This window comes from Halichoeres trimaculatus, unplaced genomic scaffold (assembly GCF_033239565.1).
Source record: "Halichoeres trimaculatus isolate MK-OKI-2021-1 unplaced genomic scaffold, fHalTri1.1 fHalTri1_scaffold_6, whole genome shotgun sequence".
Lineage (NCBI taxonomy): Eukaryota > Metazoa > Chordata > Actinopteri > Labriformes > Labridae > Halichoeres > Halichoeres trimaculatus.
In genome coordinates, this window is record NW_027437184.1 from 13,550,708 (window position 1) to 13,567,659 (window position 16,952).

The following is a 16,952-nucleotide window of genomic DNA, read 5'->3' on the forward strand; positions in this document are numbered from 1 at the left end:
TGTGCACCTCAGAGCCTGCACACTGCAGTTTTAAGACTTACACGACAACAAGCACATGTTGTTTTAATGCACAAATGCTTGAGATAGTGTGAAAATGAAGAATAGGAAACACTGTCATGGTGTTTTTATTACTTGGAAATGAGTAAAATGATATGAACAAAACCTCATCCCAAGCATACTGTAAAAAGTCAAAACTTAGTCATTGTTTTTGTCCTATTCAAAGCAGCCAAAGGCTATTGTTTTTTAAATACGTTTTATGTTTAAAAGTTGGCATGAACTGTTTGATTCCCTTCAGTACACATCAGTATGTTCTTCTGTAAGACCAAGGAGTTGAAGTTAAAATCAAGTTCCTGTCTAATCAAATTTATGTGGCCATGCTCAAACTTGTGCAACCTTAGTGTGAAGAAATGAATCAAATATGGACAATACTTTTCAGATTCTATCCACATCTCTGGTAAGAATTTTACCAGCAGATGTCACTACTGACTCGCAAATTTTTTAGGGTCAAAGACAAAGACACTGTTAAAAACTGACCAAAGCACAATATAACTCTAATTCGAAAGTAACAAGTAAATTGTATTAAACCAGGTGTTGATTGCTTCTCACCTCCCCTCGTATGAGCTACGACACAATCAAGTGGAGTCCATCTTCCTTTCTGCCATCGATATGTATGGACACCAGTTCTGCATTGAGAACCTGCAGGTAGGCAAAAAGAAAGATGAGCTGTGGCTTTATTTAGTGTCCTTAAATTGGAAAAAAGTGTTTAAGATGACCACCTTATCTTTTTTTAGAAACTGATCCTGTCGGAGACATCCATCTTTGATGTTCTCCCCAACTTCTTCTATCACAGTAATCAGGTAGTCAGGATGGCTGCTCTCGAGGTGAGAAGACTAATGAGCACAGTTCACACACAGATCTGACCCAACTTATTTCCTCTGAATTTTAAAACCAAGCACATTCACACAAACTGTTTTTTTCTACCTCTGATAATCACAGGTGTACGTTCGCAGAGCATACATTGCATATGAGCTCAACAGTGTCCAGCATCGACAGCTGAAGGACAATACATGTGTTGTAGAGTTCCAGTTCATGCTTCCCACGTCACATCCCAACAGGTAATGTAGCACAAGAACAAAGCTGTGGTGCTCATGTGCTATGCATCACTTTTACTGCTGCTCCCTAACCCTGAATGGAACCCTGAAATTTTCCCATGGTGCCTCAGGTCATCCCCCAGCTGTTTGTCATTGTTCATAGTTGTTCTCCATGTGAATGCTCCTCATGTGCAAGAGAAGTTTTTTTTTTTTTTTTTTGGCAAAGACCAAAAATACTTAGCTTGGTTTGTGAGGTGAGTGCCATGGGCAATAAAAGCTACCAGCCTCAAAAATCTCATGTTGGTTGTCTAGAAAAGTCCTAGAAAAACAGGGCATGTTAGGCTTTTTTAGACTCCAGGAAGAGACAACTTTGGATTTGTCTTGTACATGCACAGCATTTCAAAAAGCTTGTCACAGATAAAGCTCTGTGGTGAAGTTGTGTTCAGCATCCTACCTGTGTGATTGTGCTCTGATTGTCTGTGTGAAAGTGTACGTCAGTGTCTTCACTTATTGCTGCATTGCAGTGAAAGTTTTTGTCTGTCCTCTCATGTTCTTGCCTTTTCTCAGGTTATTGCTTGCTTGTGATTTTCCATGTTTGCTATAACACTTTGTGTATGACTTTAAGACAGCATGAACTGATCCTGTCTTTGTTCAGAGAGAAGCCTGGGACAAAGAGGCTTTTGGATCTCATGATGCATGTTTTTAAAAGGAGCAGTTAGGAAATGAAATGTGTGTTTTTAATAGTCACACTGTGGAAACTGAAATCAGAGAAAGTTTTTATGTCTTCTTTCTAGAACAAAATTTCTTATTAGGCTTAATGTAAGCCTTATCCACTTGACAAGTCCATTAAAATGTCTTATTTCAAGATCCTGAAAGCCAGATGTAATGAGTAAAAAGAAAACTAACAAAAATGTTAAAAAAAAAAACTCTATGTATTAACCTCCTAAGACCCAAGCTTGTGCCTGGTGTGCATTTTTTATTTCTCCTTGCTATTTGGGATAAGTAAGACCTAACTGTATAGTAACTAAATTTGGTCTTTGTACAGAAAGTTATCAGATATTTATTTTATTATTAAGTTATTTGTCATTAGTTATTGGTGTTATTGAACAAAAATACACTGGTTTCATTCAGAAAATGTGGATAGTATTTTGACCTTTCTCTAGTTTAATTTAGGAGCTGCTTTAGAAGTCTTTTGCAGATATTCCCACTGTCTTGTTTTCGATGAAGTGGGTGTAAAAAAATTTGAAGAGAATTTTTTTTTAATCCTTCTTGATAATTCTTTTTTACCCCAAACAACCCAGGCATTTTTCTATTTTTTAATATCTTTAAATTAACAAACTTGTGACTTGTCAGATGAAAGTGGTTTATATAGTCTGATTAGATATTTTTACTAGAAATATGTCACAAAAATTTGCTTAGATTTTACTTTTTGCAGTGTAGAGAGTCAAATGATCTCCTCAAAGGACACACACATTTTAAACCTTGACTGTCTTCCTCTCCTGATGCCTGCCACTAACCACTTAGTAATCCCTGTTGTTTGATTGCAGAGGGAACATCCCCACTCTAAACAGGTATTGTAATCCTTCTTTTCATTGCTACTTTAGTTAGATGTGTGTCAAAGCAATCATTATTTTATTAATTGATCTGGTGATTAAGTGAAGTTAAAGCTTGTTTGGTGCTGTTAAAATGTGTCAAAATGCAACTTGTCAAAAACTTTTAGATAGTCTGATACAATAACAGTGTTTTTTCAGTTACTGACAACAGCATGGCCTTTAGCATTCAGCCTCTGTGTCAAGCATTTCTGAGTATGTGTGTGTGTATGTATGTATGTATGTATGTATGTATGTATGTGTGTCTGTGAAAGACTGTTAAACTTCAAACTTGTGCTTGTGTGCATCAGCTTCAGTACATTTTGGAGATATGATAAACCATGGAGTGTAAAGCAGTGTAAGATCATATAAAATCAGCTGCTGGGGAAATGTTGTAGACCAGTGCAAATCTCCTGAACTGAAACCCTGTGACTGTCCTGCTAGGAAAATGTCTGCTCCCATCCTGGACATTGCAAAAGCTGCCGACACTAGATTTCAAGAAACTAAAGACCAAGATATTAAGTCTCAGGATGATAACGCAGAGAAGAAAAACGCGTCTGGTTCTGTGGACAGGTTTGAAACAAACAATATAAAAAAACCCTGACCTTTGAGCGGGTGCAATTTTTGGGATAGTTTCTCAATCTGACTAACAATTAGGAAAAGGAGTGGAAATTTGAAAAGGGTCTTTCTGGTGGTTTCACTTTTCTTGTTCCTGTAAATGGAATATTTCCATCAATTTAATTTCCTAACACATGGTCTGTCATGAATCTTTCCCACCCAGTGGTGCTCACATAAAACGGTGCCATTTTGTTTTCACTTCCTCTCAATAATTAGGACATCACAAAGTTTTTATTGGAAAGTTTCTAAGGTGAATGTGGGACCTCTTCACTGTCTTTCTACTTTTGAGGGATATTACTGTTGTAATTGTTCCTTGTCACTTCCTTAGGATGTCATTCTCATCCAACTTAAACCACTACGGCATGGTGCATGTAGCCAGCGTCAGCGACGTCCTGCTGGACACGTCTTTCACACCACCCTGTCAGCGCATGGGAGCCATGGTCGCTTTCCGCTCCTTCCAGGAGTTCACCAGGTCAGTCTAAGGAAAAAAAAACTAAAGTAATTTTCTTTGGTAGATGAGAAGTCAATAGCTTCTTTGTTTTTTTTTTTTGTACCTCTTCAGGAACATCAATGATGTGTTGAGCTGCTTCTCTGACTCTCCACCCCCAAGTCCAACTTTCCCAGAGGGAGGAAACCCTGTCCTGTATGGTGAAGAGGACAACAAGGTGATAACAGACCTCTAAATATTAATGGCTGCTCTTTGAATTTTATTCACCTGAACTGTTTTTGAATAAAAAGTTGACCTGCTTTTCAGAGTGTCCAGGATGAGCCTATCCATATCCTAAATGTGGCGATAAAGACAGACAGCGACATTGATGACGATGGCCTGGCTGCTAACTTCAGAGAGTTCACTCAGTCAAAGGTAGGAGCGGTCCACAGCAAAGACTTGGTCTTGATGTTTGTTAATAAAGTCCTCATCCTGATATTTCCCTTTTTCACACTGCAGAAATCTCTGCTCTTTGAACATGGCATCAGGAGGCTGACTTTCCTGGTTGCTCAGAAGGTAAGGGCTCTAGTTCATAATAACCAAATCAACCACCTGTCCTCACAATCAGCTGGCCTGGCTGTCACCAGTTTGACGATTCTGAATAGCATGTAACAGATTTTGACACATTAATCGTCCTTCATCTTTCCGTATGAAATTACTAATTCTTTGTTAGTTGGTTGACAGTGAATGATGTTAGTGTGGCTGTGATGATTTGCACATAATTCAGCTTTTTGTCCTGTTTGTCTCTGTATCTCTTCTGCATGCCTTGCTTTTGCTGCATTTATGATGACAGGATTTCAGGAAGCAGCTCAACTGTGAGGTGGACCAAAGGTTTCATGTAAGTAAAGGGAGGCAAAGGAGCGGAGCACAGGGGACTCATGGGTTGATGTTATTACAGCAATATTAGGCACATCCAACTTGAGGTCTGCAGTCAGTCACTTCTTACATTTATATCCTTCACAATAATATAGATGATTCTAAAGTAAAGGAAAAGAAAAACTCTAAGAAATTATTCCTATTGAAAGAAACTTGACGATCACATTTTTTCTTATTCCATTGTTGGAATATTTTTTTTGTCTTTAAAAGCAACTCAGGCATCATTTCTGTTTTATAATACATTGAAATAAGCAAATTCTGGGCTTTTCAGTTGAAAGTGGCTCATATCCAGTCTGACCAGATGTTTATACTAGAACATTTATACTACATTTATATTAAACACTTGGATTCCAGTTTATACAGTGTTTTTATTTCACCTTACCACATGGAACTACATTTTCCTCCAGCATTGACCTGCTATGAACAGAACATTTACCTGCACTTTGCTGGGATGTTAATAACAGGGATTCAAAGCAGAGTCAGATTGCCAGGAATGACTATCATCACCACAATGGCTTTGATTTTTCTTTAGATAGCACAACAGTTTCTGATAAGAGCTCATCATACAGGCCTATTGTACCCTCATTATGAGCCACTTGTTACATGGTGGAGCTTTATCTCACCATTGTGTAAGCTCTCCCTGAAGACTTTGTTGGACAAAATCTGATATTTAGTGTAAGGTTAGATCATGACTGTGGAGGTGTAATATTGGTGTTCCTTTGTAGCTCTGAGCTAAGAAAGCATCGCTGATCGACCTGACATTGTTTGGCAAGAGGAGCACTTCTTCTCATAACATCAAACAGACAAACCACTTATTATTCTAAGGATCAAATGTCTCTTAAAATAAATTATTTATTTATAAGTGTACTGAATGCTGCTATTTAAATATTCTATTATCATTTTTATGCTAGCTCGCTGTTGTGAGTGATCCCTGATATAGTCCAGCAGTAAATGAGCACAAGTACAATGCATGCAGATCGTGGTTCGGATCATTACTGCTTAATACTTCTTACTCGCCTCGGTAGTGATTTATTTAAGCCAATCACTGAGTCATCTGCTATGGTTAGGCCTTAAGCTGGTAGAAGTCATTCTTAACACCTGCAGACATCTTTTTGTATTCATCTGCTGATTTTTAATCTTTCTGTCTCTACATCTTCATTTTCCAAACAGAGAGAATTCCCCAAATTTTTCACATTCCGTGCCAGAGACAAGGTGAGTATCCTATTATTTATTTATTTATTTATTTTTATTTATTTTTATTATTATTATTATTATTATTATTATTATTATTATTATTATTATTATTATTATTATTATTATTATTATTAATAATAATAATTAATTAACTAATTTATTTATTTATTTATTTCTTATTTTTACCTGCTCCCACATGTTGAGGTAACCAGATCTGTTTGAAAAACAAAGGCAATTGCACATGCATCAGATCATAAATAAACCTCCATATTTCAAAATAGAGGTGATCGACTGCCTTCCCTCAGTCTAGAGACAGATCAGAACTGTGTTATGGTTTTATTAGACAACTTCTCCTTTTGAGACAACTGAATTTTACTCCATCACAACCAGTGATGATTCTTTCTGTCAGTTCCTTCTCATATTTTTACGATAATACAATTAAAATGACAAATCTTCTGATCTCTGCAAAAAGAAGAAATGACGTCCTTTGGAGGCGCTCTGGAACTGATCTGATGTTCCTTGTAAACTGCGTGGCTCTCAGGCATCTTTTAATCAACTTTAAACTCCTCATATTTTTAGATTTAGCCTTGCCTGTTAAAGACAGAGCTTATTTAAGGGAAGATTAACCGCTGTAAAGGAATTTTTTTAATTTAGTATTCTTTAAAAAACCTCATTACAATCCAGATGTGAGGTTTCCCCCTTGTCTGATTGTTTGTTTCCTGTTTCTCAACAGTTTGAGGAGGATAGGATCTATCGCCACTTGGAGCCGGCACTAGCTTTCCAGTTGGAGCTCAACCGCATGCGTAATTTCGCCCTCACTGCCATCCCATGTGCAAACCACAAAATGCACCTTTACCTGGGTGCAGCTCGTGTGGAGGTGGGCACAGAGGTTACGGACTACCGTTTCTTTGTGCGAGCTATTATCCGCCACTCTGATCTGGTCACAAAGGTGAGACAATGCAGAAATTAGGATCTTGAGACATTCTTGTTTGGGCTCTTCCAAGCAACTTTAGCTCTCTTTCTTTTGCCCGTTCTTTTCTCTCGCTTCATTAGGAAGCCTCTTTTGAGTACCTTCACAATGAGGCAGAGCGTCTGCTGCTGGAGGCCATGGATGAGCTGGAGGTGGCTTTCAACAACACAACTGTACGAACTGACTGCAACCACATCTTCCTCAATTTTGTCCCCACGGTCATCATGGACCCATCAAAGGTTTGTAACCATATGACATGTTTCTTTGATGGGTATAAGACGGTTTTTCTGCATGTTTTTTTACTCTAAACTGTGCCCCCCTGCAAACTGTAGATAGAGGAGTCTGTGCGCTCTATGGTGATGCGGTACGGCAGCCGTCTGTGGAAGCTTCGTGTCCTGCAGGCTGAGCTGAAAATAAACATCCGCCTGACCCCGACTGGGAAGCAAATCCCCATCCGCCTCTTTCTCACTAATGAATCAGGCTACTACTTGGACATCAGCCTGTACAAGGAGGTCACTGACTCCCGAACGGGACAGGTGGGGCCCAAAGACCGACAGGTGGGGCACTCATCCATCATCCATCTCATCTGCTTAATGTCCACCTGCTGGTGTAAAGGCTTTAACTCTGTCCTGGAAACCTCAGCTCATAGTGTGCAGTTTAAAAGCCTCTCTTAAGGAATAAGGGAGGTTTTGCTTTTACACAGTGATTTATAAAAATAGGGGCTTTGAATTGTGTTGGGTGGGATAGAGATCCAGTATGGTGTGTTTCCCTAAGCCTGGTGGACATTTGTTTCAGTAACATCCTCTCTTCTCGCAGCTGATCAGGTAAGCTGCTCCTCATCAAGCCAACCAGTCATCTGCTGATCACATCATGTCCATAGAGAAAGTGTTAATTTCTTTGTTTTGTTCCTTTTTTGTACATGGTTGCTTAATTTGTTTCTACTTTGTAGTTGTGAGGAATTTATAAGATTAGGCTAGAGTTAGAAACAAGCTTCTGAATATTTCAGATTGTATAATTTAACAAAGTGTCTGCAAATGAAAGGTGTAGCACCTGCTGTCACAACATCAGTCTTTCAATCTGTCGCCGTAGCTCTGTGTCATTGTCTTCTCCATCATCACTGCCATTCCCAAACTCATCACAAATGTTTTCGGGGGGGTCCTTTCCTGCGTCTCTGTATCTGTAAATTAACTTAAATGTCTCTTTATTTGTACAGATTATGTTCCAGGCGTACGGAGACAAGCAGGGTCCGCTGCATGGCATGCTCATAAACACACCCTATGTCACCAAGGACCTGCTGCAGTCCAAGCGGTTCCAGGCACAATCTCTGGGCACCACCTACGTCTATGACTTCCCAGAGATGTTCAGACAGGTACACTGAAAAAACTTATACCACAACACAGCTGGTTGACATGCTTGTCTATTCTGTCTGACTTCAAACTGTAAAAGTTAGTTAGCCTAGAAGCAAAAGTTTAAATCCCAAGTTTGAATACAAATGTTTGGGTTTGCTTCTGTAATTGATTTTTAAGTTCTGCTTATTAAGTCTGAAACTTTGTGTTGCTACCATACCTGGCTACATCTCCCTTGGTAAAAAAAGAGGTCCCTGATCTCACGGATGTACTATGGAAGTAATTGATATTATTTGTTTTCACTGTAGTTTCTATATTTAAGGACATATATAGATGGTTTTTTTGCTGTATGTTACATCTGTGCTATTTATACGTATCCTTTTTTACGAAACTCACTTACAGTAAGAGTGTTACTGTTGAGTAGTTTCTTCACTCAGTCTTCAACATATTTTTACCCAACAACCCAGACATAATTCTGTTTTATCTGTTAACCTTCGTGGTATTAAACCTTAACACTGCTTGTGATTCTTCTGTTTATCTCTTTTCCCCCTACAGGCTCTGAAGAAGCTCTGGCACTCCACCCAGGCCTATGCTGACCTCCCCAAGTGTCCTCTTCCCTCTGAGCTACTCACTTTCACAGAGCTGGTTCTTGATGCTCAGGGTCAGCTGGTGCAGATGAACCGACTGCCAGGAGGCAACGAGGTCAGTTTTTTTGAATAATGAAAGTATCAAATATGAAATTAAAACCTTCAATATGATTTTTCTTACCCCTATGTTTTCAAAAAAAGTGCAATATCCCTTGCATACTGTAGGTGTCTCTGTCTTTCTTTAGCTGTGCTTTAAATGCTGTTTAATACTTCAGCAAAAACTCAATGCATCATTTTAAAATTAATTTAGAAATGATACTTTCATGCTGCATTCTATGTAACCACAACTATTCTGTGTGATTTGGCCCAGCTTATTAGATATTACTCTTATTCTCACCATATCTCAAACAAAAAATTAAAGACTACAGCAGGAGTCATCAGATCAGCTTTGTAACAGTATTTCTTTGTATTACTTGTGTTGAAATACCTGCTCTCTTTCTGTCTAGATTGGAATGGTAGCATGGCGGATGACTCTTCGTACACCTGAATATCCAGCAGGACGTGAAATCATTGTTATAAGCAATGACATCACACATAAGATTGGCTCGTTTGGGCCCCAAGAGGATGTGTTGTTCCTGCGGGCATCAGAGATGGCCAGAGAAAGTGGCATCCCTCGAATCTACATCGCCGCTAACAGTGGTGCCCGCATTGGTCTGGCTGAGGAAATCCGGCACATGTTCCACGTGGCCTGGCTTGATCCCACCGACCCATATAAGGTCAGATAATGAAAGCTCAGTCACAAAAGATTGAAATGTTTATTTCCCAAGGGGAATTTTTTATTTTGACATTTTGTAAACAAGATGTAATTTATTCAATAAATTTAGTAGAACCCTTAGAAATAATTACCATAATAAGTTTTAGTTTGTATTATTTGTCATATCTTTTTCTTCTACACGTCTTCTATACGTTCAAAGTTATTTATCCTTCTGTCCTCTGCATTCTCCACTGCAGGGTTTCAAGTATCTCTACCTCACACCTCAGGATTACAAGAAAGTGTCAGCTCTGAACTCTGTGCACTGTGAACATGTGGAGGATGAGGGTGAATCCAGGTAATTATTTTTAATGACAAATTAGCACTTAACTTTATCCTTCAGGAAATGAACCTGTAAGATGCTGTAGCATAAGACGAGTGTGCATGGGGTCACTTAATCTTTGAGATTGAAGCACAGCTGGATCAAAACACAAAGCTATTGAAGCATCATGTCTTAGTCTGATTAAAAATATGTGTTGTCATGCAGGTACAAGATCACTGATATCATTGGAAAAGATGAGGGCCTGGGTGTTGAGAACCTGAAAGGGTCTGGAATGATTGCTGGAGAGTCCTCTCTAGCGTACGAGGAGATCATCACCATGAACCTGGTAAGACTGAAGTGGTTTGCTCTTGCATCTAGTTTCTGATCACGTATTAGAAGCTTTAACGTGATTAACCTGTCCTACAGGTCACATGCAGAGCAATAGGGATCGGGGCCTATCTGGTGAGGCTGGGGCAAAGGACCATTCAAGTGGACAACTCTCATATTATCCTCACTGGAGCTGGAGCACTCAACAAGGTGAGATAATCAGCCTGAATTCAAACAAAAAGAAAGGGGCATTTTTGATTGAAGACAAGTTGATTTTATGGGAACGTGTGTAATTTTCTTTTCCTGGAGCTCTGAAGAAGAATGAATCACATGTTTCTATGGTGAGGAATGATCGATACATCTGCATTTTTATGAGGATTTTACTGAAAAAAAGAATCAACTGCTGATTTTTAAAGCTAAAAATGGGAAAGAGCAGTTTCCTTTCTAGATTTAACAGCTGGTATTGTAGAAAGCGATTTTTGATTCTATGACCAGCTGAGGTAGGCCAGTTTTATGATGTATAATACCCAGGAAGAGTGATGCATTTATATTACAACAAAAAATAAATTAGAAAAGTGTACCATGATTTTGGTGTTGTTCCAATTCGGTGATCAGGCCTCTTTCTGCCTTGTGCTGCTCTGCTGGGATTCCCCCTCCAATCGTAGCCACAGGCCTGCCTGCCACTCATAGCGTAATAATTGAAAGAAAACCATGAAGTTGTATTTGCATAGAAATAGAGTGACATGCTGGGGGCTGCAGTGCAAGACACCCATATCATTTGTTTTTAATCAAAATGAAAAGTTTTGCTGAGGCAGATTGTTTTCTGCTGTATGCAGTTGATTGCTGCGTCTGTGTGTGTTTGTGTGTGTTTGTGTGTGTGTGTGTGTGTGTGTGTGTGTGTGTGTGTGTGTGTGTGTGTGTGTGTGTGTGTGTGTGTGTGTGTGTGTGTGTGTGTGTGTGTGTGTGTGTGTGTGTGTGTGTGAGTGAGCATGCTCGCTTCACTACCTCCTCTTGTCTTGCTTTCCATCCGTGTCCTTGTCAGTGCATTAAGATGACTCCATTTCAAATTAGATGACAGATTCCAACATGACAAATCATGCAAATGGCTCAGTGACGGCGAGCCTGTTTGCTGGAGCTCAGTTGTTTTTTGATGGCGTTACTGTTCGATGTATTATTGTATATATTTTTTGGTAGTAGACCCACAGCAATGGTTACTGATAAGCGTAAACAATGCCTGGGGCAGTAGGAAATCCTTTATTTGCATTTTATTGTGGTGATTCTAAAATGACATTCAGCAGCAACAGGAGAAGAAATAAGGCCAGTTTCTCCTCTGCTCGTTCATCATGTGGTTTCCTGGCTATTAACTGAAACTTAATGGAGAGCAGGAGGCTGCCACCCAGAGATCATCATTTCATTAGCTGCTGGAAAGCTCTCATATTTTCATGGGGAGTGGATAGTAACTACTAGCACAAATACCCCAGTGAGCTGTTACATCCAGTTTGCCCCTTATTTCCCTCCTCCCTGTGTCCCCTCCTCCTATGTCCCCTCTTCTTCTCCCTGCTGCAGAATCTTAATGAAGCAGCCAATGGCCGCGGGCACGGGGGTTTTGTGTATGTCAAGGTGACTGCAATGTTTCTCGGGGCCGCCGGCTCTCCTGACAGCTTTAGGAGAGTGCCCCAGATTTGTAGCCAGATACATAACCATTAATGGTAATAAAGAAAGTAAATGATGGTTGGAAAGGTGAGAGCTGAGGGTGGGGATTGAGCTCCTCTCTGATTTTTATGGAGCTGTGTCAGGGCCCTGCCACCTGTTCTAGACGGCTTATGAAAATAGGGTGGGCTGGGAGTGAGGTTTTATGGCTCCAGGTTGGCACCGGAGCAGTTTTGAAGGTGTGTATTGTACTTTTAAAACAGCTTCTGTAACAACTGGTAAACAGAGGATTCAGAATAAAATAGGACATCAGAAAAGGGTTGTAAAACTGTTTTAGTGTTTTGGTTGAAAGTGGGCTTGAAATAGTTTAACCATCTGATAGAAAGTCCCTCAGTTAGAGGATCAGGTGCTAGGTGCTACCTTTGTCAGCTGTGGTACAGCAATATCTGGATGCTGATCTCTGATATCGATGAGACGGTGGGGAAATGTAATTCAGGGTCCCTGCTGTTACCCTGTTCTGTGCCTGTGTGCGATCTTATTGATCTGCAGATCTCCAGACCAGAGGGCCTGCTGGAAACACCTCCTGTTGTCAACCATGGTTGCACAACATGAACAATAGATTAACTCTGTTGCCTCCATAGGAGAGCAGGGAGCAGGGGCTTCTAAAGGGTAAATCTGCAGTAAATTCAATTGGGCAGAAAACTGCAGCTCTAGTGTCTGAGCAGGTATAAAAGAGCAGTGCTTTCCCAATGCGCTGTGATACACTACACAAATCTGTTGTTTAACACAGAAAGGAAAAGATAATTATTTCACATCATTCTTTCTTTAATTCAGTCTTTACCTGTGTTTTTTTATTCCTCCTGCAGGTGCTGGGCAGAGAAGTCTACACATCAAACAACCAACTCGGTGGAGTACAAATCATGCACAACAATGGAGTGACCCACAACACAGTTTGTGATGACTTTGAGGGAGTCTTCACACTGCTGCAGTGGCTCTCCTACATGCCTCAGGTAAAGCTTGCTGTTAAGTAAGACAAAAATGGCTATAACAGCTGATATTTTGTAGGGAAAAATCAGTACATCTTTCACATGTATGTAAAAAGATTGGGAAAAGGACCACTGACCCAAAAACATTTGAATGTGAAAGCCAGAAACAAAAAACTTTAAAAACTTCTGATTGTTATCTCAGAATTCTTAGAAAAAAGTCAGGCTTCTTAATCTAAAATCAGAATTTTGGGTTTTTAATACTGACCTCCATTAAAGTCAGGATTTTGAAAATAATAATAATAATAATAATAATAATAAAAAAATAATAATAATAATAATAATAATAATTCAGAAGTCTGACACTTACTAAGAATTGTGACTCTCACCTTAAGATTTCTGAAGTCCAAGTAAGAATTCAAAGTAGAATTCTGACTTCAATGTCAGAATAATGAAAGAAAACATAAGAGTTCTAAAATAAGAGAGAAGTCTAAGGACAAAATTAAAATCCAATTTTTTGTCTCAGTTCTCAGTCTGTAGTCTGATTTTATTATTATTATTATTATTATTATTATTATTATTATTATTATTATTATTATTATTATTATTATTATTATTATTATTATTTTATTTTTATTTTTATTTTTATTTTTATTTTTTTAACTTTGAATTCAGGATCCAAGCCAGACCTTTTAAAAATTTATTTATTTTTTATTTTAATTTTTTTTTCTTAAATCCTGAGTCTAATTTGAAGTTTTTTTTCAGATTCAAGTCAGAATTTTAAGAAAAAAGCTTTTATTTTGACTTAAATTCCAGAGTTTTTGTCCTTTTCTTACAATTCTGACCTTGATTTCATGAGTACTGATTTCAGAGTTGTTCAAAAAAGTCTGAATCCCTTGAAAGGTTGATATTCTGTAAAATACTTCTTAAAAGTCAAAATTAAAAAAACAAAAGAAACAAACTTTATCATGCTGCATCATGAAGCACAGTGGTGAGTAGACTTATTTTGTCGTCTTTCATATTAAAGCCAAAATATTTTCTCTCCTCAGTGCAAAGCAAGCCCTGTGCCCATTCTTGACGCCAAGGATCCCATTGACCGGCCAATAGATTTTGTGCCTACAAAGGCTCCTTATGACCCTCGTTGGATGTTAGCAGGACGACCCAGCCAGAGTGAGTTTCTAGTTTTGTTTTGTTTTGTTTTGTTTTGTTGTTTTGTTGTTTTGTTGTTTTGATGCCATAATTTGTTGCTCTTGTAAAGAAGACAAGCATGACATTTAGCATCACTTTGCTGAAAGAAGGATCAAGATAGCTTCAGCATGGACCTGGAGTGCTTCAAACAGTGGGTCAGGACTGTGTAGGTTCTACATCAGTGTAATTACAGCCTGGAACAGCAGAGAGATTGGAGAGACTATGTGGGCAGCCACTCAACGCCTCTGCTAGTGATGAGTGGTGAGGTTTAATTGAATGGTAACCTCGCAGGCTGGGCATGTTTCTCTGGGTGTGCAGGCAGAAAAAGAGCTGAGTAAGCCTGCTTCTACAGTCATCCATCATGGCTGCTGCCAAGATTACAGATTCTGAGGGGAAAAATACACAACTTCAGCCTGCAGAAAGCCAGGCTTGTTTGACCACTTGGAAAAGGCAGAGTATTTTCAGGAAATTGATTTAGTTTCAGTTCTAATTCGCAGTAATTAACTCTTTTTTCCCTCTCACTCCTCTCACTCTTCTCTGCAGCTCCAAAGGGATCCTGGCAGAGCGGCTTCTTCGACCATGGCTCATTTATGGAGATCATGCAGCCGTGGGCTCAGAGTGTGGTGGTTGGCAGAGCCAGGTAAGAGGCCAAGATGACACGCTGCCATAATGAATTTCCTCGCTCCATAAATGCAGTCAAGGTATTTTTTGACGGCGGTGCTGAATGACCTCTCTCCACAGGCTGGGTGGGATTCCTACAGGGGTGGTTGCTGTGGAAACAAGGTCAGTGGAACTGTCAATCCCAGCTGATCCTGCCAATTTGGACTCTGAGGCGAAGGTAAAGGCTCATCCCAGTGTGAACTGCTATCCAAGCATCCTGACTAATATACACATATTCTGATGCTGATATTTCTTGACTGTGTTTTTAGATCATCCAGCAGGCGGGACAGGTATGGTTCCCTGATTCTGCCTTCAAAACAGCTCAGGCCATAAAGGACCTGAACAGAGAGGGCCTCCCCCTCATTGTGTTTGCAAACTGGAGAGGCTTCTCTGGAGGGATGAAAGGTACTTCTGCTTCTTCTCTTTTTGTTCTCTTCTGTAAAGATATAGATGATGCAGATCAACCATACAATTAAGTAGTTAAGTGTGTGGGAGAGTCTAACACATTACACAGCATAAACTAAACTCTAAACAAGAGTTTATGGCTTTTTTTTTTTTTTATTAGACTTGACATGAGCCTGTCAAGTCTTATTAAAAGATATGAAAAGACAAATATAATGCTTGATTTTTTTGTTAAGACCAAAAAGTATTTCTTAGAAAGAAAAAAGTCTTTGTTTATATTCTTTTATTAGAAAATTTTCTTACTTGAAAAAAATTTCAAAAGCAGATTTTCTATCTTCAAAGGGCAGATTTTCTTACTCTTGATAAGCAATTCAGGGGTCATTTTTGTCTTTAAGTCTAGTCTAATCCAACTATTTCTACAGAAAATAAGACACAAACACTTGCTTGGATTTCACTTTTTGCAGTGTAATATTTTAATGTTGGCATATAAGGCACAGAACTCATTTGTGTGTCTCCTTAAGACACAAAACCTGAGCATGTGTGCCTTACTGACAACAGAACTGTATAACCAGTTTTAGTGCACAAACTGCCTTAATTTCTTTTATACACAATTAATCTTTGTTTATTGTTAGTTACATGAGATCAGAGCAGCACTTATTGTGGACTTCACTGTGTGCACCACACTGATGTGCTTCCTTTTGATCTTTGTTTGAGAGAATACTCCAATCTGTCTGAAACCTCTCTGTCTCAGCTGTTGAGTGACTGCATTCAGCTGGTGCTTTTAGCTTGCACTAACGTACTCTTGTCAAGGCCAGTGGTGGTAGGAGCTAACGCTAGCATACATGCAAAATTAGAATATTAGTTACCAGTGTTAGGAAAATTACTTTAAAAGTTAATTACTCATAGTTACATATTAATTTCCCAAAACAGTAATTAAATTAGTCACAGAACTACTCCTTCATAAATAAAATAAGATACCAGGAAAACTAGTTGTTGTGTTACTCTTTGAAAAACCTTCAGATAAGTTAAAGAATTTAGATTTTTTGAGCGGGTTCTGCTCTGGGGCATAATGTACACTTCACTGTATGTTCTTGCCTTTTATATCAGTGGCATTACTCCGTACTCACCATTGTTGCATTTATTTTTCTCATGCCGCTGTTTGCTGTGTGTTGAGGTTTCAACAACAGCCACCTTCCCTACCTGTAGCTCTGATTGGCTTACCATGAAATTGTGCACTACCTTTGCCAATCATCATGACTTATGTGTCTGTCACCCCTCCCTTCTCACCAAAGGAAGACAATCACAAAAAAACATTGTATTTGCAGCTCTAATCCTGTGCCTAGCTGAGTGAGCCAGGTCTTATAACAGCTGTTAGATATCAGTGCATTATAATCTGCCACATTTCACTGTAGGTAACAGTAACAGCATTGTAACATTTGAAATAGTAACTATTTAGATTTTTCCATTACTAGAAAACAAAAATGGTGTTAGTAACACTGTTATTTTCAATACCTTTATTCCCAGCACTGTTTGTTACCACACAAGAAAGCGTCTCGACTGATTGGGTCTCAGAACATCTAACATTACCTCTGATGATGATAGTAGTTAACACTCACACAGAACAAAAATAAACTCCATATTTTTCCTCAAAAGTGTCAACGCAACTGCTACTTAAGATGTAAAAATCCTTTTACTTTGGTCAAAGTTATATCAAAATTCAACGACAAGTAATTGTAATGCTGTTATATGTCATTGTCACAGTTTCCTAGAGGTAGCTTTAACACATCCAAGGATGCAGAGCTAAGGCAATGATTCATGGCGCAGCAAAAAAAGATTTGTAGTAGATGTAATATTTTGTGATATCTGACGAGATCACAATGTTCACGACTAACGAAACACATCTCAGGATTT

At 38.9% G+C, this 16,952-nt stretch overlaps 1 protein-coding gene across 4 annotated transcripts in view; it reads left to right on the plus strand.

Moving 5' to 3' along the window:
* acaca (acetyl-CoA carboxylase alpha) overlaps positions 1 to 16,952 on the plus strand; it is a 36,022-nt gene that overhangs the window by 12,017 nt on the left and 7,053 nt on the right. The window contains exons 25-49 of one of the 4 annotated variants that reach the window (XM_074673181.1): positions 589 to 702; positions 792 to 881; positions 997 to 1,115; positions 2,639 to 2,662; positions 3,125 to 3,253; positions 3,627 to 3,770; positions 3,861 to 3,963; positions 4,053 to 4,160; positions 4,245 to 4,301; positions 4,579 to 4,623; positions 5,832 to 5,873; positions 6,589 to 6,804; positions 6,909 to 7,064; positions 7,158 to 7,382; positions 8,039 to 8,194; positions 8,727 to 8,873; positions 9,265 to 9,534; positions 9,770 to 9,867; positions 10,057 to 10,177; positions 10,258 to 10,368; positions 12,675 to 12,818; positions 13,841 to 13,961; positions 14,523 to 14,619; positions 14,721 to 14,817; positions 14,909 to 15,044. In XM_074673181.1, the coding sequence (XP_074529282.1) occupies positions 589 to 702; positions 792 to 881; positions 997 to 1,115; positions 2,639 to 2,662; positions 3,125 to 3,253; positions 3,627 to 3,770; positions 3,861 to 3,963; positions 4,053 to 4,160; positions 4,245 to 4,301; positions 4,579 to 4,623; positions 5,832 to 5,873; positions 6,589 to 6,804; positions 6,909 to 7,064; positions 7,158 to 7,382; positions 8,039 to 8,194; positions 8,727 to 8,873; positions 9,265 to 9,534; positions 9,770 to 9,867; positions 10,057 to 10,177; positions 10,258 to 10,368; positions 12,675 to 12,818; positions 13,841 to 13,961; positions 14,523 to 14,619; positions 14,721 to 14,817; positions 14,909 to 15,044 (3,070 nt within the window). The remainder of the gene's footprint in view (positions 1 to 588; positions 703 to 791; positions 882 to 996; positions 1,116 to 2,638; positions 2,663 to 3,124; positions 3,254 to 3,626; positions 3,771 to 3,860; positions 3,964 to 4,052; positions 4,161 to 4,244; positions 4,302 to 4,578; positions 4,624 to 5,831; positions 5,874 to 6,588; positions 6,805 to 6,908; positions 7,065 to 7,157; positions 7,383 to 8,038; positions 8,195 to 8,726; positions 8,874 to 9,264; positions 9,535 to 9,769; positions 9,868 to 10,056; positions 10,178 to 10,257; positions 10,369 to 12,674; positions 12,819 to 13,840; positions 13,962 to 14,522; positions 14,620 to 14,720; positions 14,818 to 14,908; positions 15,045 to 16,952) is intronic. The other 3 variants (XM_074673182.1, XM_074673183.1, XM_074673184.1) reach the window with 3 other exon arrangements.